This window comes from Chiloscyllium plagiosum, chromosome 13 (assembly GCF_004010195.1).
Source record: "Chiloscyllium plagiosum isolate BGI_BamShark_2017 chromosome 13, ASM401019v2, whole genome shotgun sequence".
NCBI classification, from domain to species: Eukaryota; Metazoa; Chordata; class Chondrichthyes; order Orectolobiformes; family Hemiscylliidae; genus Chiloscyllium; species Chiloscyllium plagiosum.
The window spans coordinates 39,760,147-39,784,489 of NC_057722.1; the positions used below are offsets into that span (position 1 = coordinate 39,760,147).

Below are 24,343 nucleotides of genomic sequence, written 5' to 3' on the forward strand. Positions count from 1 at the left end.
TTGAAATGTTTTTAAATTATGAAATAGAATATATTTTGTCACCACTTTCTCATTCATAGGTATTATTATGCTACTTATCAACTCTATGCATGATATATTTTTGTGGACTGATAATTGCCTCTAATTTATATTTTATTCATTCTTGGAATGTGGGTCACTGGCCACACCAGCACATTTTGTCCATCCATAATAGCAGAGGGCATTTAATAGCTCTGGAGGCTACAAAGGCTACTGTAACTATGTAGGCCAGACCAGGTTCCTTCCCTCAAGAACATTATTGAATCAGATGTTTTTTTCCAAAAATCAACAATGGTTTCATAGTCCTCATTAAATTTTTTAATTCCTGATTGGCCATGATGGAATGTTCCAAAGTGATTGATGGATCTGGGAATGGCACTGCTGCAGAACTGTCCTATTGTTGAACATATTTTCCAAACCACTGACTTTATTTATGAAGTGAGAACATACAGTGTTGCTTACATCAGCGTGTTGTCATTTGCATGTATTTGGAAAAGCAAGGACTGATTACTGATATTTCTTATCCTTTCACAATTTGTCACAGTGGCTGGAAATGTGCCTGGTGTGACCTGAGGGAGAATCTTTGGCTAAATCTGACAGATGGCACCATATTATGTGGGAAATGGTTCTTTGACGGCAGTGGTGGAAATGGACATGCTCTCCAACATTACCGTGAGACAGGTTACCCTTTGGCAGTTAAATTAGGAACCATCACTCCAGATGGCGCAGGTTAGTTCATTCTTTTAAATAACGAGATGTAAATTGATGATCTGGTCTATTAAATAATAATCTTATTGCTACTGGCACTGATTCTAAAATGACACCTTTTGAATTCTCTGAATTGGTTCTACTGCATTTAGAATACTGTGTACAGTTCTGGGCGCCACATTACCAAAAGGAATTGGACGCTTTGGAGAGGGTGCAGAGAAGGTTTACGAGGATGTTGCCTGGTATGGAAGGTGCTAGCTGTGAAGAGAGGTTGAGTAGGTTAGGTTTATTTTCACTAGAAAAAAGGAGATTGAGGGGGGACCTGATTTTAGGTTTACAAAATCATGAAGGGTATAGACAGGGTGGATAGAGACAAGCTTTTTCCCAGGGTGAAGGATTCAATAATGAGAGGTCATGCTTTCAAGGTGAGAGGTGGAATGTTTAAGAGGGATACACGCGGCAAGAACTTCATACAGAGGGTGGTGGGCGTTTGGAATGCGTTGCCAGCAGAGGTGGTAGAGGCAGGCACGGTAGATTCATTTAAGATGCATGAGTTGGTGGGGAGCTGAGGGATACAGATGCTTAGGAATTGACCGACAGGTTCAGACAGTACATTTGGATCGGCTCAGGCTTGGAGGGCCGAAGGGCCTGTTCCTGGACTGTAAATTTTCTTTGTTCTTTGTATTTCCTGAAAATGCAAGTTGGGGTTTCCATTTTCTTTTGCTTAAAGCAAAATCGAAATTGTAAAAACTGGTAATGCAAGAATCTAAAAAAAACGTGAAATATGCAAAATTTCTGAAAATAAATAGAATACAATAGAAACAAAGTTTTCCTGTGGCTATATATGGTCTCGATGAGGCCACATTCAGAGGATGTCTTATTTCAGTCTCCTTATTTGGAAAAGGATATATTGGCATTAGAAGTAGTTCAGAAGAAATGCATTCATGTCGTTCCAAGAATGAAGGACTTATGTAAAAATGTTCAACAAGTTGAGACTTTACCTGTCACAGTTTAGAAGAATGAGTGATGATCTTATTGAAATATATAAGATTCTGAGGGGACTTACTAAGGATAACTAATGTTTGATGTTTCCTCTTATGGGCAAAATTGGAACACAGAACACAGCTTCAAAATAAGAGATCATCCTTTATAGGACAGAGATGAGATTTTCTTCCTCTCAGTGAATTGTTAATCTGTCAAATTTTCTTTCTCCAAAACAATGGAGATGAGGTCATTGAAATTATTCAAGATAATGTTTGGTAGATTTTCGATAGTCAAGGATTTCAGAGTTATGGAGATAGGCAGGAATGTATACTTAAAACTATACTTAAATGTATACTTAAAACTAAAGAATGGCAGAACAACCTCAAAGAGTAGAGTGATTTATTCCTGCTGAGGAGAAAGTGAGGATTGCAGATGCTGGAGATCAGAGTCAAAAAGTGTGGTGCTGGAAAAGCACAGCAGGTCAGGCAGCATTTACTTTTCCAGCACCACATCTTTTGACTCTGATTTACTCCTGCTTCTACATTCCTAAATTGTACAGAAAACAACTTTTGAAGAGGAACAGTCTGTTTATTCTTTAAATGAGAAAATTACTATTAATAATTTAAGTTATGATGAGAGTTCAACATTTTTGTCAAATGAAGAAAATACACATTATAACAGTCTATTTAAATAACAGACCTAAGGATAAAATTGTTCAAAATTCTGTTATTTGAATGATATTGAAATTTGCAATTAAGGGAAGAATGACAGAGAAATGTAAGCTATTTAGAGAAAACCAACTTGGATTTGTAAAATAATTAAAACTAGAAAATACTGGAAGGGCTCAGCAGGTCATGCATCATCAAGAGTTAATGTTTCAGGTCGATATCACTTCATCAGATGGATAGTAACCTTCTGGTAGTGGAAGGAAATAGATGAGGAAGCATCTTTGTGCAAAGGATGGTAGAAGTGTAGAGTATTCACCACAAAAAGCAATAGATATTAAAAACTTTTAAGTCTGAGATCAATTTATCTTGGAGAGGCAAAGGTATAAAGTCAATGTGGTCAATATGCGTTGGTGATCAATCATGATCTCACTGAATGGCAGAACAGATTTGAGAGATTGAGTGGCCTACACCTGTTCCTGTGTTACTGGGCTAATGCAGTCAGTAGATCTTTCATATGCCCATTTTGAGATGTGAGATGCCTGTTAAATATTTCCATCTCACATGACAGGACCTGTTTCTTTCCAACTGTTGAACTACTCCAAGTGCCAGGAGCTAATATGTCAATGTTTAGCTCTACATGTTCACACAGACAGAGCACCTCATCTTGGACTATACATTCTACTTGATCTGTTATTAACTCACGGATTGATACAGTAGATGATTGTGGTTGCTCAATGTTTTGATCTACCTGCCTAGATAGATTGTATAACTTTGTTAGAAATTTGTCCATATTAATTTCTTTATTAGAAATCTGTCCTTCATACTGAAGTCCAATCTGGTTTAAATTTTGGCATGAGCTCATGGTACATAGATTGTACTCATATTTTCATTTATTTTTAGCTGGAATCAGGAAGATTCATATTTCTCACTTTTCTGTCAATTTCAATCCAGCATATTTTAGATGCTCAGCTACCTTCTCCATTTCCCATATGCCACTGGCATTGCTTATGCACTGTGTGGAGAGAAGAGGGTTTGGGGTTTCAGAACACACAGATGCTTGACTGAAAGAGAATTACTTTTTCTTTGCATTGAACTGATGTTTTGATAGAACCATTTATGGTCCCCTTTGACAGTAAAGTTTGTACTCAGACTCAGACGTGTTCCTAAACTTTTGCCTTATCAGAAGCTATGTTTGGTGGTGTTTGGAGTTCTGTACTTCACCAGAAAATTAGTTGTTTCATACTCAGTTTTCAACGCCCATACAGTGTTTGTTTCCTAAATACTTTTTGAACTATCCTGATAGATCTTTCAGCTGACAATGCCAGATGATAAGGATGAATGAAAATATGTTTGATACTATTTTACTTGATGAAATTTTGGAATGCAGCAGATTGAAATGGGGGCTCATATCTAACGCAAGCTCCTCAGGTAATCCATGATGATAAATAGAGTTCTAGAGTCATACAGTATGGAAACAGACCCTTCAGTCCAACTCATCTGTGCTGACCAGACATCCCAATCTGACCTATTCCCATTTGCCAGCATTTGGCCCGTATGCCTCTAAACCCTTCCTGTTCATGTACGTATCCAGATGCCTTTTAAATGTTGTAATTAAACCCGCCTCCACCACTCCCTCTGGCAGCCCTTCCATACACACACCACTCTCTGTGTGAAAAGATTACCTCTCAGATCCCTTTTAAATCTCACCCCTCTCACATTCAACCTAAACTTGAGCTTGTCTGTTCTTCATTAGAAGTTGCTGTTTGGACTCATGCTTTATTTTGATGCACTTCACTAAACTGTTTGATGATATGTGCCTTAAGGAGGAATTTGTTCTGTCCTGTTTCTCATGATGAGGGCTGTTGTAAATTTGATGCCGAGGTGTCTGCTCCATGGAAAGCAGAGTAAAAAGCTTCAGGTTTTTAAAAAAATAAACAAAAGAAGCATGAGTGACTGGAATCAGGCTGTCACAGACCCAGGGTTTTAGTTTTTGCTTTCAGCTGTTGAAGTTGGGTTTTTTGGAATTGAAGCTGCTGCGTTCTGAGGAAGGGTCACCGGACCTGAAACGTTAACTCTGATTTCTCATCACAGATGCTGTCGGACCTGCTGAGTTTTTCCAGCAGCTTCTGTGTGTGGGTTTAAAGAATGCTGCTATATTGGAACAGTTCATGAGTAGCAGTTAAATAAGATATCATTTGTTAAGTATTTTGATAGAGTTAAAATTATGGCAATTTTTTTGTTTGTTCTAACTAGAGTGTAAAAATAAAGTTGTTTTGCTTAAAGTCTAGTAGTTTGACTAATCAAATCACATCTGGAATGCAGCACCTTACACTTCCCTCTTAAAAAAATGATCAAAGTTAGCGTCTAAAGCACCTCCTGGATATGTTTTGAAGGGGTTTGGTCTGGTCCATGAGAATTGTCATTGTAATTTTTCTTTTCACGAAAGTCTACATGAATGCTTTGAATTGGTCGAGTTAGCCATGATCACGACTCTGAAGTATTTTTGGTAGCTCATTTTTACATTTTTGGAAATGAGTGCATTTGCTTACCAGTGATTCCAGGTCATGATCCAAATCAGTCCAATAAATTAAATCTTTTGCTATGGGTTTCATATTGACTGCTCCTGTATGTTCAGTGTGGTGTTTGGCCAGAATCCCTTCTCCCAACTAACTAGATACTACCAGTCTGTGACCCCATGTGATGTGGCACTGCTTACAAAGTGACTCATAGCTATGATTGTGGAATGGTTTCTGTTCCATATCTCTACACCAGTCAATTTCTCTTCATCTATTCAGTATCGGTTTGGAGATTCTCTTCAACATGAGTCCCTAAGAACACAACATAAGAAATAGGAGGAGGGGTAGGCCATCTGATGCATTAAGCCGGCTCCACTATTCGTAACTTATCTTTTTTGTGGACTTATCTCCACTTAACCCCTCTTTCACCATCACCTTTAATTTTTTACTGTTCAAAAATCTATCTTTGCCTTAAAAATATTAATAACATTACCTCTATCAGGTAGCCTCAACTGCTACCTCATTGAGGGAATTCCACAGATTCACAACCCTCTGAGTGAAGAAGTTCCTCCTCAACTCAGTCCAAAATCTGTTCCCCCTTATTTTGAAGCTCGATCTAGTTTCACCTGCCAGTGGCAACAACTGTCCTGCTTCTACCATATCTATTCCCTTCATAATTTAATATGTTTCTACAAGACCACCCCCCCATTCTACTAAATTCCAATGAGTATAGTCCCACTCTACTCAATCTCTCCTCATAAGCCAGTCCTCTCGATTCCTGAATCAACCCAGTTAACCTCCTCTACACCCCCTCCAGTGCTATTACATTCTTTTTCAAGTAGGGTGACCAAAATGGACACAGTACTCCAAATGTGGCCTCACCAACACCCTATACAGCTGCCACATAACCTACATGTTTTTAAACTCTATCCCTCCAGCAATGAAGGACAATATTCCATTTGCCTTCTTAATTACCTGCTGCACCTGCAAAACAACTTTTTGTGATACTTCCTGAGTTTCAGCTGCAACCTTACTTGGTGTAATTAGAAAATGGTAAGCTGCTACTCCAATCATTAAGTTTGCATCTTCACTACTTTTAAATTCTCTTACAGTGCATTAGCATTCTCTTTCAAACTCTAATATTCCATATTGTTATCATACAATCAGAGGCGTGCAGCCCCATGCTGTCAGACTTTGATTCCAGAATAGCAACTAAGGGTTTGTGATCTGTCAGCACTGTGAAGTTTCTATCCAACAAAGACTGATATGAATGTTTGTTTTGATTCCTAAAATGATTACAAGCACTTCCTTTCCTGTTTATGTGTAGTTGCAGTCACTCTTGGTCTGAGTTTCTCTTGACTCTTATTCATGACATTGCTGATCGCTGCTCTAATTCAATAGTTTGAAGTATTATATACTAGTTTCAGGTTTTGATTTGTGTCATAATGAATGAGTGGTGCACCAAGCTTCTCATTTGTTCGTCATTTGTATCTTGTTGTTCTTTCGATCTTTCCCTTTTCATAGCTTTCTTGAATAAATCAGTAATGGATGACACCTGAAAAAAAGTAACCTTAGACATATCCTTTGGATTTGGAGCACTATTAATAGTCTCCATCTTCCATTTTATTGCTTGCAACTTTTTTTTTCCATTGAATTTTAGGCCAAGGTATATTAAGTCAAGTGCATGAAAGCATGCATGCTACCTGTCAGCTGAGTTGTTTCTTAACACTCGAAGCTTCTCTTTCTTTATTGCCGTTATGATCTGAGTATCATTCGGACTGTACAAACAATGAGAACCCCTTGCGCAATCTTTCCCATTGTAGCTTGCAGGACTTTTGGAGCAGACGTTCAGATTGTAGGTTCCTATCTAAAGTTTTCTGATACCATATGAATGTTTGATCATGAGATACTGCCTGGTTCTCTCAAGTATAAGCATAAGAGAAATCCAACTTTGAATAACTTGGATCCTGCTAACTCTTACAATACAAGGTGTGTGATGTGTGATTTAAGTGCGTAATATCATTTAGGTTTGGATTTTTGAAGTTTGAAATTGTAGCCAAAGGTTTTATGTCATTAACTTGTAAGTACTTCTGTAGCCATGGTGATCGTTTTTTTAAAAACATATTCGGTAGAGAGAGAAACTATCAGGAGAAAATGGGGATCTGTTTATATTGTGACAGTTCGCAAGAGAACAAAGTAAGCATTGTATTTTATTAGGTTTTCAGATCGAAGATTTTGCATATTTTTTGGATTCAGTGAAACCACAGATAGCTTTGGGAAAAAAGCTGTTTTTTTGTTTCAGTCCGGGCAGTTTCCCTGAAGTCTTGCATGAAGCTAGAAGTGTGAAACAGTTGCTCCTGAGAAAAGGGAGATTGTGTTGAACTATTCAGAAAAAGGTTTCTGCAATGTAAGTAGCTAGTTTATAAATTCCAGACCATATGTTTTTGGTAAAACCCTGAAGGTTATTTGATGGTGAGGATTCTATGCTTAGTTGTGTGCAGTCATCTGGAAGAGGCTATTAGATTCTCAAGATGGGGAATTGAAGGAAGTTAAATTCTATGGATGTTCAATAAATCTGTATTAAATTATAATTCAATTCTTCTGACTTTATAAAGCCCTACCGAGGTGAAAGAGAAGGAATCTCTCTCTCTGGCATAAGTGCTGTAAGGGATTGTTGTTGAGATTAATGCAATTATACTTTACTATTGTTCTGAGATCTTGAAATTTGTGTTATATATAAATGGTTTTCTTTATTCTATTTTATCTTCTTTCCTTTTGCATTATAGACTTTGTTATTAAACCCAAATCTGCATCATTTGTACTTATGATTCAGTGAAAGACCATCTCATTAAAGCCAAAATATTCAAAAATGTGATCTATCAAGCCATCTTTTAGTCTGGGATCTGACTTGTCCAGTAATAACATGAGCTGGGATCATAACAGTCCACACTTAAATCTTTGGTGTTTGATAATGGATACTGCTCACCATCCACTCACCATTAATGTTGGAGGCCTTAAACCTGTCTCTTTTTGGCACTGCTACAATTGGAGTTGTTCATTTACTGTGATCAGTGTACACAGTGCACAGTGTAGTGTCATACACCATGTATTTCTTGATTCTTGCCTCCTCCTCACTCTGGGCTTTGAGAGTATAAGGAACCAGTGTTGCATGATATGATTTGTACCTAATTCCAATGTACACTTTCACATCTACTATGGCCACATAGTTGTTCTTGAAAAGTTTGGTAAAAATATTCAATAGCTGATCAAACCACTTGTTCTCCTTAATTTGAAAGTTTAAAATAATAGCCATTGCACTTTTAATTGTTAATATATCTTGCGACAATGGTGGGCAATTGGATTTGCTGTTATAATGGATATTGCACTGCACTTGTCTACATGCACGTATAATTTCAACCAAAGTAGGATTGAACTAAGCTGTGCTCTGTGTTGGTGTTGCATTACTGAAATCTCTCTTGGTCATGTCTCTTTTCAAAATGGAGCAATCTGCAGTCACCTCAATGCACATATTTATGTACAATGAACGTACAAATGTACAAATGATTACTGGTGGCATAAATGCTATACAGAGCAAGTTGCTGTTTACCTAGGCACTCTGAATTAATTTCAAGATTGTAATTCTATCCTTTGGATGCTATTGTTTTCCCTTATGATCGGAATGATTTCTGTTTGTCTGTCGGTCAACAAATGATGGCAGTAGTGCCATTTTACTTAAAATTTAAACATTTGATCTTTCTGTGCTCAAGCTATATTCAACCAAGAGAAAATTCAGTGCTGACTGCACTGCTAACTGAGAACACAGTTAAGTTCAAAACCTACTTGATGAGATGTTAGGCAATTGTGGACATATGGCATACATATGGTTGCCATTGCAGTAATAGTAATTCACTAACCCGTTATCTCCAACACTCTAACTGGAGAAACCTAGTCAGTAGACATGGCAGAAACCTATTGACTGTGAACAAAAGCTGGATGAGACACTTGCATAGGAAGAAATTCTCAAGCATTGTTGATTGACATCTCCATGAATGAGCAATCTTACACAACACCAACACGATTACAATGTTATGTGAGTTCAGTAACTGCAGGATTCTTTCCTTCATTCACCCACACACACATCAGTCTGATTATATATAGTCTAAGTATGTGTCAAGATTTCAATGTAATGATAAATGTTCCAGTGCCAGAAAGTACTCATTGAATGTCTCAGTACTTTTCTGATTTCTGGATAAAAGTGTGAAGCGTTCTGCTAGCTCTACATTCTTAGGGTTGAAAAGTTCCTCCAAATTGCTGACGTCTGTTTTGGCTTTTGGGAGCAAGGAGATTTGTTGGCATGCCAAACATTTCCAGATCAGTCCCCACTAGAAAGGTTGCTACCTTGTGCCCAAGCATTTCCTTATTCTGGGTCTTGGCCCCTTTACTTACATATTAAAATTCAAAAGCATTATTAGTTCTGAAAAACATGCTCATTCTCTCAGTACAAGAACTGCATAATTCTCAAACCCCCTCAGGTTTTCTGAGCATTCTGATGTATTCCACCAGCAGAGCCATATCTTACAGTTTTTAAATATGGCAATGACAAAATAACTATGGCTCCATTCACTATGCCTTTCAAAAACAGTGATACACTGTGTCATCCAGGGACATATTGGGTGTAAGCAGACAAGGTGAATACGAGTGTTCATGATAAATTATCTCTAAGTCATCTGAGGTAGTAGGAGCTCAATCAAACAAATCTAGTTGGTGGTGAAAATGCCATCTTAGCCAGATAACAGATTTTAATCAAATGCCTATTACTTCCTTGCAGCAGTCTCTTCATTGAGGAAACTCAGACATTGTCTGAGTATGCCAAAGCCAATAGCAAATCCTAATTTTTCTATTGTTTCTATGATTGTAGTCTTTTCCTTTGGTTTCCAGTTCTGAGAGATTAATGAGAGAGCTTGGTCTGCTTTGGACTGCCTTTCAGGAACATGACCACTTAAGGAAATGGTACACACCACACAACCCACTGAAATCATCTTCATCCCAGCAGACACATCATTGGGAGCTAATGGGTCCTTTGCACCATGGTCGCTGCTGCTCTTCACTACTATATTTGTGGATTCTCGTCCCATCCTGTCTTCAAAATTTGTTAGCGATTTGAGTAGAACCGATGTAAAAGACAAACCCCAAATATAGTTTGATCACCTCTTGTTATTTAGTAGTTTTGCACTATGTAAGCTCATAATATATGAAAACCGTGCTCAAAATCCAAGAGAAACCATAGAAGGGTGTTAGATACTGTTTGCTTTCTTGAGCACATTTTAGCTTTAGTAGCCTGCATAAGTGTAATATTTAAAAATCTAAACTTGTATCATATTTATATTTTTGTTTATAATACAGATGTATACTCATTTGATGAAGAGGAAGCAGTGCTAGATGCAAATCTTGCAGAACACTTGATGCATTTTGGTATTGACATGTTGACAATGCAAAAGGTCTGTAGAAAATACTATGACTTGTTTTTGACAAGCAAACCAATTGACAAGCATTAAAATAATGAACTGGCCATTATCTTATTACAGCTGGGAACAAGCAATTTTGGTGGAATAAAATTTGTTCATAATTTTTGGAATAATCATAATGGAGTTAAAAGGAAGGTTGAGATGATAAAACATATCTGATTTTAACTGAGCTAGCTATGTCCCTTCACATTTTTGTCCTGATTACAGTTAATGACCTACTTAGCGCTGGCATACATTGTAAATATCTTCTTAAATTGTTTATAAAACTGCTTTGTAAAATTAGAAGGGCAACCTTATTATAGTGACAGTCATAGTGTCTTTGTTAGTATTAACAATTTTCTTGTTTGTGAAATCACCAACTAATATGTACACAATGGTTTCATCAGAAATTTGGAGCAGCTAAAGTCTTTAATATCACCACACAGGTCAAGCTCTGTGATTCATTGTCAGAAATGCATCTATACAGTATCAACTATGTCATGGTTAGTGTTGATGTATTGGATGCAGATTTGTGAAAGTATATGATCAGTTAATTATTTATTACATCTTTTTTGATAGTCAGAAAATGTTAATCCTGTCGAAATCAAACCACGAATCAGTGAGTGGGAGATGGTTCAAGAATCCGGTATGAAGTTGAAGCCAATGTATGGTTCTGGATACACTGGAATCAAGAACCTTGGAAACAGCTGCTACCTCAGCTCTGTTATGCAGATAATCTTCAGCATACCCGACTTTCAGCGGAGGTGGGTTTTAATGACATTCATGTGTACTTGTGTAAGATTTTTGTGATTTTACTGAGGCATGATTTTGAGCTTTCATTTTATACCATTTGCTCTTTGTAAGGTATTCCCTGTTGCTCCACCCACAACCCTTTTCTCTACCACAGCCATTTGAAGATGTTGGCTCCTGAATTTTGCTTATCTTTCCTAGAATTCCATGTTTTAGTCGCTCCAATTGAGCTTCTGCCCCACCCCAGTACTGGAACAACTTAGAACATAGAATATTACAGTGCAGTACAGGCCCTTTGACCCTCGATGTTGCGCCGAACTATGAAACCAATCTGAAGACCATCTAACCGACACTATTCCATTCTTGTCCATATGCCCATACAATGACCATTTAAATTCCCTTAAAGTTGGCGAGTCTATAACTGTTGCAGGCAGTGCATTCCACATCCCTGCTATTCTCTGAATAAAGAAACTACCTCTGACATCTGTCCTATATCTATCACCCCTCAATTTAAAGCTCCCTCCTTGTGCTAGCCATCACCATCCATGGGAAAAGGCTCTCACTCTCCACCCTGTCTAACCCTTTGATTATCTTATATGTCTCAGTTAAGTCACCTGTCAACCTTCTTCTCTGTAATGAAAACAGCCTCAAGTCCCTCAGCCTTTCCTCATAAGACCTTTCCTCCATATCAGGCAACATCTTGGTAAATCTCCTCTGAACCCTTTCCAAGGTTTCCACATCCTTCCTATAATGAAGTGACCAGAACTGTATGCAATACTCCAAGTGTGGCCATACCAGAGTTTTGTACAGCTGCAGCTTGACCGCATGGTTCCGAAACTCAATCCCAACTACCAATAAAAGCTAACACACTGTATGCCATCTTAACAATTCTATCAACTTGGGTGGCAACTTTCAAGGACCTCTGTACCTGGACACCAAGGTCTCTCTGCTCAACTACACTACCAAGAAACTTACCATTAGCCCAGTACTCTTTATACCTGTTACTCTTTCCAAAGTGAATTACTTCGCACTTTTCCGCATTAAACTCCATTTGCTACCTCTCAGTCCAGCCCTGCAGCTTATCTATGCCCCTCTGTAATCTACAACACATTTTGCCACTATCCACAGAACTACTGACCTTAGTGTCATCCACAAATTTACTAACCCATCCTTCTATGCCATCATCCAGAAGATTTATAAAAATGACAGACAACAGTGGTCCCAAAACAGATCCTTGTGGTACACCACTAGTAACTGAATTCCAGAAAGAACATTTCCCGTCAACCACCACCCTCTGTCTTCTTTCAGCTAGCCAATTTCTGATCCAAGCCCACCAAATCACCCTCAATCCCATGCCTCCATATTTTGTGCAAAAGCCTACCATGGGGAACCTTATCAAATGCCTTACTGAGATCCATATACACCACATCAACTGCTTTACCCTCATCCACCTGTTTGGCCACCTTCTCAAAGAACTCAGTAAGGTTTGAGAGGAATGTCCTACCCTTCACAAAATTGTGTTGACTATGCCTAATCAACGTATTCCTTACTTGATGATTATAAATCCTATCTCTTATAATCCTTTCCAACACTTTACCCACAACTGAAGTAAGGCTCACTGGTCAGTAATTATTAGGGTTGTCTCTACTCCCTCTCTTGAACAAGGAGACAACATTTGGTATCCTCTAGTCTTCTGGCACTTTTCCTGGAGACAATGATGACATAAAGATCAAAGCCAAAGCCTCGGCAGTTTCCTTCCTGGCTTCCCAGAGAATCCTAGGATAAATCACATTCAGCCCAGGGGACATATCTATTTTCACACTTTCCAGAATTGCTAACACCTCCTCCTTGTGAACTCAATCCTGTCTAGTCTAGTAGCCGGTATCTCAGTTTTCTTCTCGACAACATTGTCTATTTCTAGTGTGAACACTGATGAAAAGTATTCATTTAATGCTTCCCCTATCTCCTCTGACTCCATGCACAATTTCCTACGACTGTCCTTGATTGGTCCTAATCTTACTCTCGTCATTCTTCTATTCCTGAGATACCTGTAGAAAGCCTTAGGGCTTTCCTTGATCCTATTTGCCAACGACTTCTCATGTCCCCTCCAGGCTCTTCTTAACTCTTTCTTGGCTAACTTGTAACTCTCAAGTGCCCTAACTGAGCCATCACATCTCATCCTAACATAAGGCTCCTTCTTCTTCATGACCAGAGTTTTGACTTTCTTAGCAAACTACGGCTCCCGCACTCGACGACTTCCTCCCTGCCTGACAGATACATACTTATCAAGGACCCGCAGTGGTGCCCATCCCCTGCAGTTTACTTCCCCATCATATGCATCCTAAATCTTCCCTAATCGCATTGTAATTGCCTTTCCCCCAGCTATAACTCTTGCCCTGCGATACATTCATATCCCTTTCCATCACTAAATTCTTAGAAACATCAACCTGTTCATGCTTGATCAGTGCCCTATTCCCACTTTTCCCCCATACCTTTGATTTCTTTTGCCATAAGAACTATATTGATCTCCTTCTTGAACACTCAACGTTTTGTTGTTGGAGTTTGTGGAACTCTGGAACTGATGGTTGATCTGTGGTCTGTTCAGATGACGAGTTCTCATCTTCCTGACTGGCTGACTCAGTGAATGTTCAGTCTGTCCAGAGATGCATTTGTACCTCCAGTCTCTGGAGTATATCTGAATGTCAGAAAAATCTCTATGATCAGTGTAACAATAGCTCAATGAAGGTCCCAGTTGTCATGTGGACTGACTCTTGTTCAGATTGTTGAAAATTTGTACCCTGCCTGGCTCTCTAGTGCACATCTCTGACAATGGCTTTGACAAAATAAAATTTGGCTTTCTGTCTCATTTCATCTTGATGCTCATACCTATTACTACTTCTGATTCCTTTAGCCTTTTAGCTACTAGTAGATTAGTGTAGGTCCAGCATGCCATTAATCTTTGTACTGGACTACTTTCCAAGGCTTCAGTGGGATATGTTTTCCTCTCAGTGCTGACCTTCTATAGTATATTTCCTCTCAATATTTTTAATTCTGCATAGATCTCCAAAACTGGAAGTCATTGCTGGGAATGATGTTGATGCGCTGACAGAAATGTTTGGTCTTTGAGTGGAGCGTCGAGGGAATATTGCATGGATACATCTGTGCTGGATGTGCTTGATTTCTTTCTGTTTCTTTGGTAATTTTTTATTGGCACCACAGCCATTCCATTTGACTGGGATTACTATGGTGATGATGTATGATGTTGAATGTCCCAATTCTTTATGAAGTAGCAGACTTGTTCAACATGAACTAAGGGTCATAGTCACTCATCACAATGTCTGGAATGCTGTAATGATCGAAATGCTTGCAAGCATTTGACAATTTCACTGGTAGTCATTGCAGTCAACTGTTCTGATTCCCTGTGGTCAGAATAACGGTCTAATCAGTTCCTGAATGAGTGAAGAGTTCTGTTCTCAGCTTCATTAATGATCTATCTGGAATGCCAAGTGGGTTTGGTAACTCACTAGCTTGTTTAGCGCTGGGTTCATTATAAACACTGCATTGGCTGATGTGGTCCTTGATGTCATTGCTCACATTTGGCCAGTCGTGCACTTGGCTTCCTCAGACTCAACTCAGTTCCTTCATGGCTTGCATGGATTCACTTTAGCATCTCTCCTCTCAAGTCCTTAAGAATAAGGACTTGAGAGGATTTAAGAATAAACTGTACTTCCTTTGTACAGTATCACAATCTCAGGCTGTTAATTAATCTCTTCACACCAAGCTCAGCACTACTCTTGCCCATATTAGGAACTCACAGGGCAATAGTTCATTGAACTAACTGAAAAATGGATGTCTGCAATGAGTGACCCATGGTGGAGTTCCCATGGCTGTGGCAGTACAGAAAACACATTTGTATAGTATTGCATTTCTACCCAAACAAGGTGTGATACGTATGTAATTTGTTATTGTTTGTATCTACCAGGCTATTATCTCCTTATTTTGAATTGGGCAACAGGTAACCACTCAATCTATAGGTTCTTGGTACCAGCTAAGTGTAAAATAGTTGCTGTTTTTCTCAGCAAAGAGGTGCGTGGAGGTTTCTATTGCTATATAATCTTTCACCTCTCTAGTTCCTGGCACTATAGCACAATTTACCACCATGTAACCTGACGGAAGTTTAGAGTAAGATTTTAAAAAGATGATTTACCATGTCATTTTTTTTCATTTTGTTACACTTCCAATAGTCAGTCATTTTAAAACTAAAAACTGTAATGTGTTCTTAAATGTGAAAATGATTGCACACAAGTTGGCTATTAGGAGGTTGTTTAATATCATAGATGGGAATTTAACACTGGTGATCCCAGTGGCAACAATCTAGAGACACAAGGCAGTGATGCAAACAGTCACAGTATCAGCATATGGTTAAGCTTTAGCTACAATTTATGTTGCAGTTTCCATTAAACAAGTCTTTGGGCTTTATGAATTTGTGTATAAATATATACAAAATATCTGACAGTACTGTATTGTCTAGGAAGCCATTGATGTTGATCTGTTTTCTGGTTCTCACAAACCCCTAAAATAATACACAATCATTTCATTAGTGATATTTATTTGAATATATTTGAGGCAAGGCGTGATAGATGGGGTTATGTGCTAGATGAATTGGCAGAGCATGGCATTATAAAGGCTGGTGGTTGGTACTAGAATGTGGGTTGGCATAGGGGATATGGGGACTGGATTAGAGGAGGACAGTTTGACTGGATAATGAGTTCACAAAGAAGGATAGGTCAGTGCATGTGGCATGAGGGGTGCAACACATTGCTTGAGGACTGATAGTGGTCTGCGTCCCAGCTCATATCTAAGGCCAGCATCCTTTTGTCCTGGTTGTTTGGCCTGCCTTCCTGTGAACCCTGCTACCTGAGAATGAAACCTGAGAACAACACTACCTGAGGTTTGTGGATCCAGGATATGTCCTATCTCTACTCTTCCAATCCAGTGAAGATTAGGGCCATGCAGTTTAAAACAGATAATGCATGTTAGTTTAAATCATGTCCCAAAAGCAAAATAAATAGTGAGAAAAATAAATGGGATGAAGAAAAAGAGAGTAAAGCAACAGAGAAGAAGTAAAAATAATTGTTAATTTTATATTTTTAAACCTCCACTTTACTGCCTGGAAGTGTGGTGGAGGCACATTCAATTGAGCCATTGAAAAGGGCATTAAATGGTTGTTCCTATTTAAATAACGTCCAGAGTTACAGGGAAAAGACAAGCCAGTGAAGACACAATTGTCCAAATGGTCTTCTGCACCATAATATTTAGCATTTAGCAATTAGTGGTTAGCTCTGTTGCCTCACAGCATCAGGCACCTGGGTTCAATTCCAGCCTTGGATGACTGTGTAGAGTTTGCACATTCTCCCCATGTCTGCTGGGCACTCGTTTCCTTCCACAGTCCAAAGGTGTGCAGATTAGGTGGATTGGCCATGCTAAATAACTCCTTACTGTTCGGGGATGTGCAGGCTAGGTGGATTGGCCATGGTAAAGGCATCATCTCGGGGATCGGGTGGGGCGGGGGATGCTTTTCAATGGGTTGGTGGCTTGTCTCCGCACTGTGGGGATTTTAATATTCTATGAATTCTATAAACAACTGGAAAAAAATTAAACTCCACGTTTGTTAAATTATATTTTCAGAACCAGGGAGTTTGATTGGATAAAATTGTCACTTGTCATGCCATTAAGACTTCAACTGCTCCTGAATGCATCAATCTAACAATGTTTGGTGTCTTTGGGGCAGACCTAGTGATAAGTACCCTAGGCTCATGTTATTGTAGTGGTTTCTATTGATGACTGTATAGCGGACTGGCGCATTTCTGATAGCAGCCTCTGACTTTCATGTTTACAGATGCCCAGATCGCTGTCAGGTTTCCTCTTTTATAACTATTAGTGTTCTGCTAGTCTCACTGTTGTTATCCAAGCTTTTACATGTGAATAGTGTGCCCTTGTATTGCAGATACGTTGGAAACCTCCAAAGAATATTTGATTACTCCCCTCTAGATCCAACTCAAGATTTTGATACACAGATGTAAGTATTGAATTTTGTAACAGTACTGCATTTGCTGAGCTGTGCCCAAATGTAATTGTTAGCTGTCAATAATTTATTTAAAATAATCATTTGCATGTTTATAATTTTGTTTGCTCCCATTAAATAGGCAATTAAAAAAAACACAGACCAATGTATAGCTCATTAATCAGTAGAAATGTTGCAAAATTATTCTGAGTTTCACCTTTTACAAAGATTTTGCTGATAGGTAATGAGTTTGATTTAAACTATAAACTGAATATTTTTAATGGTGACTACTGACATGCAAATAATTTGAGATGTTGAGTCAGATGATGGGTGAGTCACATTTTTATAGCATCCTTGGCACAAAATGGCTAACTGAAGTTCTAACAAAAGCAAAGTATTGTGGGTTCTAGAAATCTGATTTGGCAACAGTAACAGTTGGTTTGACTTGCGTCTGGCAGCATCTGTGGGGAGAGGAACAGTTAATGTTTTGAGTTGAATATGGCTCGTTCAGAATGGATGCAAGGTAGGATTACGATAGGCTTTATGTCTGAGAGGGGAAGCTCTAGGGTAGACGGCAGGAGAAATTAAATTACAAAGCTATTATGGAACATTTAATCTCCACTTGGAGAGACAAGAATTATTTAAGGATAGTTACTGTGATTTTGTCAGGGAGAGGTCAGACTTAACAAATTTGATTGAAGTTTTTTGATGAGGTGATTAGATGTGTAGATGAGTGTAGTGCAGTTCATGCAGACTACATGGACTTAAGTAAGTCTTTTGACAAATTACCACATGGCAGACTAGTTAAGAAGCTAAGAGCCTATGAGATCTTGGGCAATCTGGAAAATTTTGTGACTGGTACCCTACGTCCAATGATGTACCGTAGGTTTGGTACTGGGTCCTTTGCTCTTTGCCATACATATTGATGGATGGTGCAGTGGCTTAGTGGTCAGCACTGTTGTCTTACAGTGCCAGGGACCTTGGTTCAATTCCACCTTGGGTGACTGTCTGTGTGAAGCTTGCACATTCTCCTTACGTTTAGGTGGGTTTCCTGTAGGTGCTTCAATTTCTTTCAGTTACTAGTGGGGTACTGCAAGGATCTGTTTTGAGTCCACTGCTATTTGTCATTTATATAAATGACCTGGATGAGGGCAGAGAAGCATGGATTAGTAAATTTGTGGATGATACTAAGGTCGGTAGAGTTGTAGATAGTGACGAAGAATGTTGTAGGTTATAGTGAGACATAGATAAGCTGCAAGGCTGGGCTGAGAGGTGGAAAATGGAGTTTAATGCGGAAAAGTGTGAGGTGATTCACTTTGGAAGGATTAACAGGAATGCAGAGTACTGGGCTAATAGTAAGATTCAAATGAGCAGAGAGATCTTGGTGTCCAGGTACATAGATCCTTGAAAGTTGCCACCCAGGTTGATAAGGTTGTTAAGAACATATACAGTCTCTTAGCTTTTATTGGTAGAGGGACTGAGTTTTAGAACCATGAGCAGCTGTACAAAATTCTGGTGTGGCCACACTTTGAGTATTGTGTACAGTTCTGGTCATTGCATTATGGGAAGGATGTGGAAGCTTTGGAAAGGGTTTAGAGGAGATTTACTAGGATATTGGCTGGTATGGAGGGAAGGTCTTACAAGGAAAGGCTGAGGGACCTGAGGCTGTTTTCATCAGAGAGAAGAAAGTTGAGAGGTGACTTAATTGAGACATATAAGATAATCAAAGGGTTAAATAGGGTGATTAGTGGGAGTCTTTTTCCTTGGATAGCTATGGCTAGTGCGAGGGGACATAGCTTTAAATTGAGTGGTGACAGATATAGGACAGATGTTAGAGATAGTTTCTTTACTCAGAGAGTAGTAGGGGCGTGGAACGCACTGCCTGCAACAGTAGTAAACTCATCAAGTTTAAGGGCATTTAAATGGTCATTGGATAGGCATATGGATGAGAATGGAATAGTGTAGGTTAGATGGGTTTCAGATTGGTTCCACAGGTCAGCACAACATCGAGGGCCAAAGGTCAGCACAACATCGAGGGCCTGAACTGTGCTGTAATTTTCTATGTTCTGCAAAATAACGATCTAGATATACTTGTAGGAGGCATGATTTGTAAGTTTAAAGCATGAAAATTAGTGGTGTAGTAAATATTGAGGAAGAGAACCTTGGACTCTCAAGATGATGTAGATGGGCTGAACATTGTAAACTAGAATTTAATCCTGAAAAGTGTAAGGTGATATTATCTTGGGAGGACTGAGAAGGCCAGGAGTACATATTGAATGGAAGTACCCTAGAAAGTATAGAGGACCAGAGGGACCTTGACATGCATCTCCATTGATCCTTGAAAGCTTCAGGACAGTTAGATAAGATAGTTCCAAAGGCATTTGTGATACCTGCTTTTTAATGAAGGAATTGTAAATAACTAAAAGGTTATGATGAAGCTCTAAATAATGTTTGGTCACAACGTTAGTACTCTGCAATTCTAGTCATCACACTAAGAGAAGAATGTGATTGCACGAGAAAGGGGGTAGAGGACATTCACCAGGATATTGCCTGGACTGGAGTGATTCAGCTATGAAGAAAAACTAGATAGGCTGCGGTTGTTTTCCTTAGAGCAGGGAAGGTTGAGTGGGAACCTGAATGAGGAGTACAAAGTTATGAAAGCTATAGATAAAGTCAATGGGGAGATGGTGTGTGTGTGTGTGTGTGTATGGGTGGGTGTAGGGGTGTACAGCTTCAAAGAACAGGAGGTTTAGTGAGGATTTGAAGAATTTTTTTTCACCTATAGATAGTGTGTATCTGGAAGTCGCTGCCTAAAAGGCTGGTAGAGGCAGGAATTCTCAAGACATGTAAGAAATATTTAGATGAACACTTAAAACATCATAGCATACAAGGCTATGTGTCATGTGCTGGAAAATGTGATTAAAACTGATCGATTCTTATGACCAGCATAGACAGTTTTGGGCCAAATGGCATCTTTCTGTGCTGTAATGACACTATAACTATAAAGGTAACAGTATTGGTCACAGTTGTAGTGAAAAGAAAAACAAAGCTTTTATCCAGTGAGTGTAAATGCCAGGATATTGAGAACAGCTTTGTGCAAAAGCAGAAATAGAAAAAAAACATAAAGAAGCACATGGCAAAAAGAAAAAAAATCGCATGGACGACTGAGTGCAAGGGGAAAATTGTTGAACCCCATTTCGTTAAACGTAGCACCCTTTTCTACTTCAATATAAATTATTGTGGTCCATCTTATGTTTGTCTTACTGGGTGTAAGTTGGAAGTCTTTTCTGACATTTCTTTCTTTTCAATAATATTCAAGTTCTGTACTTCCAAGAGATTAAAGTTATATTTTAATATTGGGCTTCTGAAGAGTGGGAAAATTTTATACAGCTTCTGAAAACAAATGAGAGTAAGAATTCTGAAATGAGTACATTAATTAAAATGCCAACATTATCATGGATGTTTTGCAGAAATATAGCTTTGCAAGAGTAGACAGCATTGTAGTGGTATGGTCATTAATTATCCAGAACCCAAGCCAATGTTTGGGACAGAGGTTTTAATGCCACTGTGGTAGATAATAAAATTTGAAGTTATTAAAAACTGAGATAAACAACTGGTCTAATGGTTACCCTGTAACCATTGTTGTAAAAACCCATCTGCTTTAGGGAAGGACATCTGCCATCCTTACCTGGTCTGGTCTACATGTGATTCCAGGTCCACAGCAGAGTGATTAACTCTTAACTGCTTAACTATTGGATGGGCAATAAATGTTGGCCTAGTCAGTTAAACCCACTTTCTATGAACAGATATTTTTAAAAAAATGAAAAATCTTAATAGTGATGTTGAAAGTAATTTCTGATGACTTTACAACATGGGCATAATTCTTTTAATATTTCCTTTCTTAAGGAGAATGGTACCATTTATCTTTGTCAGCTTGCTTGTGATATAATATGTATCAGTGCCACTGTGGTCCCAGGACACGTACTGTAAATTATAGTGTAAACAAATCAAAGAATATTTACAATGCAGAATGAGACCATTGGACCTGATATGTCATTGCTGGCTCTTTGAAACAGCAACTCAATTAGTCCCACTTCCCTCTCTCTTCACCATAATACTGCAAATTATCTGTCCTGGTAATTATCCTATTTGTTTTTGAAAGCTATGATTCATTAGGATACAAATCTTACTTATTTTTCACCAGGAAAGCACCAGGAACAAATCATAAGAACTTATTGGGAATGCAGATTTTTTTTTTAAATCTTGGTGATCAAATGATGTTTCTAAATGACATGATCACATATTTTGACTTCAGTCCTAAATGACTGAAATTTATTATTCTGCTTGTTTCGTTTGTCTATTCACAGATGCTCCACTGGATGGAGCACTACTCAGAGTGAACATAGAGTCATAGAGCTGTACAGCACAGAAACAGACCCTTCAGTCCAACTCGTCCATGCTGACCAGATATCTTAAATTAATCTTGTCTCATTTGCCAGCATTTGGCCCATGTTCCTTTAAACCCTTCCTACTAATGTATCCATCCAGATGCCTTTTAAATGGTGTAATTGTACCAGCGTCCACCACTTCCTCTGGCAGCTCATTCCTTACATGTACCATCCTCTGTGTGAAAAAGTTGCCCTTTGGGTCCCTTTTATTATCTTCCCCTTCTTACCTTAAATGTATGCCCTCTAGCTTTGGACTCCCCTACCCAGGACAAAAGACTTTGACTATCCACTATATCTAGACCCCTCATGATTTTATAAATTTCTATAAGGTCACACCTCAGCCTCTGACGCTCCAGGGAAAATAGCCCCAGCCTATTCAGCCTTCCCAATAGTTCAAACCCTCCAACCCTAGCAATATCCAGACTAGCTTGCATGAGTCTCTGTCACAAGTCATTAATATTTCAAAATTTCCACAGTTTCAATCCCTTGCCACCTAAATGTGCCATGACCTATTTGCTTCTTGTTACCTGACCTAATCCCTGCTTTTATTAATGCCATTTCAGAATTTATTCCACTTTCTTTTTACTCTCTATCCTCTGCTTGACGTCGCCACAGAATTTATATCTTGGATTCCTAAAAACCAAATGGCTTTGCATCCTACAGGTGATTGATGCAGTAATTGATGTACTGCATTTACGATTTCCTCAGAATATTGGAACCTAAATGCATTCACATGGAATAAATAGTATGTACAATTGTTTTGCATTAGAAGAACCATTTGAAAATAGTACTATAAATAACACAAAATAGGAAAACATATGCTTGTTGTAGATAATTGAACTGAGCATTCTGAACATTTATACAGGGCCAAACTGGGTCATGGACTTCTCTCAGGCCAGTACTCCAAACCTCCAATGAAATCAGAAGTGATTGAACAGGTGATGAAAGAAGAATGCAAGGTATTTGATTGCCTGTGTGTCATCTTGATACCTACATGTGGCAGAAACGATGTGCAAAAAAAAGTCAATAAACTGGTTTCAAACTATACAGTATTGCATGATAGTAATGCTAACGGGAGAGTGTTGTGTGCAATTGACACAGCTTTAGGCACCTCCAAAGGCTTTCAAGCAGTTTTACTTTCAGTCTTCCAAACAGTAATGGCACTCCACACTCAAGAGGTATCTGGAATTTATTTTAAAGATTATTGTAAGGGAATTGTGGGCTAACCTAAGAGGCAAAAGTACTCCATCCTTCTGCAGCACATTTTCTACAACTCCATTAGAGATACAGTAGAATGACTGGAAATTAAGCCAGTGCTTGGTTGACTGACATTGGGGATTCTGTTTCATCTTCTAAGTAGTGGAAGCTCCATCGACCAAGCAGAGGTTACAAGGCAAGAGTTGGATCTCTCAGAGTTAAGAGAGAGTTATGGAGGTTAACAAAATAAAACTTTCTATCGAGCAATTTTTTCACATCCTACTGCTTCTTTTAACTGCAAACATATCACTTTGATAACTGTTTTAATTCGTTAATCTTACATCACAATACCATTTTTAAATAGTTGTACACATACTTCTACACTGAACATACTGAAGTATTGAACCTGAGTCTCTAACTTTTTGATTGCAATGACATCCCTTCCTTTTTCAGAGATATAACATTTGATTGATGGCTGTTGCCATCAGTATTCTCTTTCTGTATTAGTTCATTTCTGGTTGTTTTAACTTATCTGCTCTAAGCTAATGAAGTGTCGGTTGGTTTAGATCAGTAGGCTGGGTGGCTGGTTTGCATGTAGAGTGATGCCAACAGCATGGGTTCAATTCCTGCACCATCTGAGGTTACCATAAAGTATTCTCCTCAATCTCTCCCCTCACCTGAGGTGTGGTGAACCTCAGGTTAAACCACTACCTCTCTAATGCGACAACAGCGCTATGGTCTGGTAAGACTATCACAACTAGATTTAAGGAAATATTGAGGCTAGTGAATGATAATTCAGGAAAGTAAGTTTGTAAAGTTTCTGGGAATAAAATTAATGTGACCAAAAGTAGTTAGAGGCTGAAACTGGCAAAATATAATGAATTACAATGGAAATAGTTTAATTATATTGATGCCATATATAGTGAATAAAAACAAATTCTTGACCATAGGATTTTAGTTGTAACTTAGAGGTGCTTTAAATTGGTACCACATTCAAAACAACTGTACATTTTAAAAAAAAATTCAATTTTTGGCCATTGCCATACTTGGTTTGAATAACACTGTAATTTAGTCACTTTATGTTAGAGTCTTGTGGAAATAGTCTTATTCTGCTTCACTTTGGAGTTATGTTGGGCTGCAACACTTGATTTCCATTCAAAGTTTATTTATCATTATCAGGTGTTTTATGCTATAGTTTGCTGCTAAATTTATGGAGTGTGATTACATGCTGATCTTAATCTTTTAACACTAACAGCTTTATGAGCATGAGGAAGGTCAGTCAATCCAGGAAAATTCCTCTATAATGAGTTGGATTTCTATTTTGGCTCCCACTTTATATTTCTGGAACACATGATCTGTGAACTTCCAGTTGAGTTCTGAGGTTGGGAGATCTAGACGAATGGTCTTTCTGACTATTTCATAGAATTTAACTGGAGGACAACTTCACCTATGATTCCTGATCATAAGAATTTGAATGATTGTCTGG

At 38.5% G+C, this 24,343-nt stretch overlaps 1 protein-coding gene across 2 annotated transcripts in view; it reads left to right on the top strand.

Moving 5' to 3' along the window:
- Positions 1-24,343, top strand: part of usp13 (ubiquitin specific peptidase 13) — a 105,619-nt gene that overhangs the window by 52,231 nt on the left and 29,045 nt on the right. For both annotated transcript variants that reach the window (XM_043702239.1, XM_043702240.1), the window contains exons 6-10: positions 563-747; positions 10,298-10,392; positions 10,978-11,162; positions 17,156-17,227; positions 22,526-22,619. In XM_043702239.1, the coding sequence (XP_043558174.1) occupies positions 563-747; positions 10,298-10,392; positions 10,978-11,162; positions 17,156-17,227; positions 22,526-22,619 (631 nt within the window). The remainder of the gene's footprint in view (positions 1-562; positions 748-10,297; positions 10,393-10,977; positions 11,163-17,155; positions 17,228-22,525; positions 22,620-24,343) is intronic.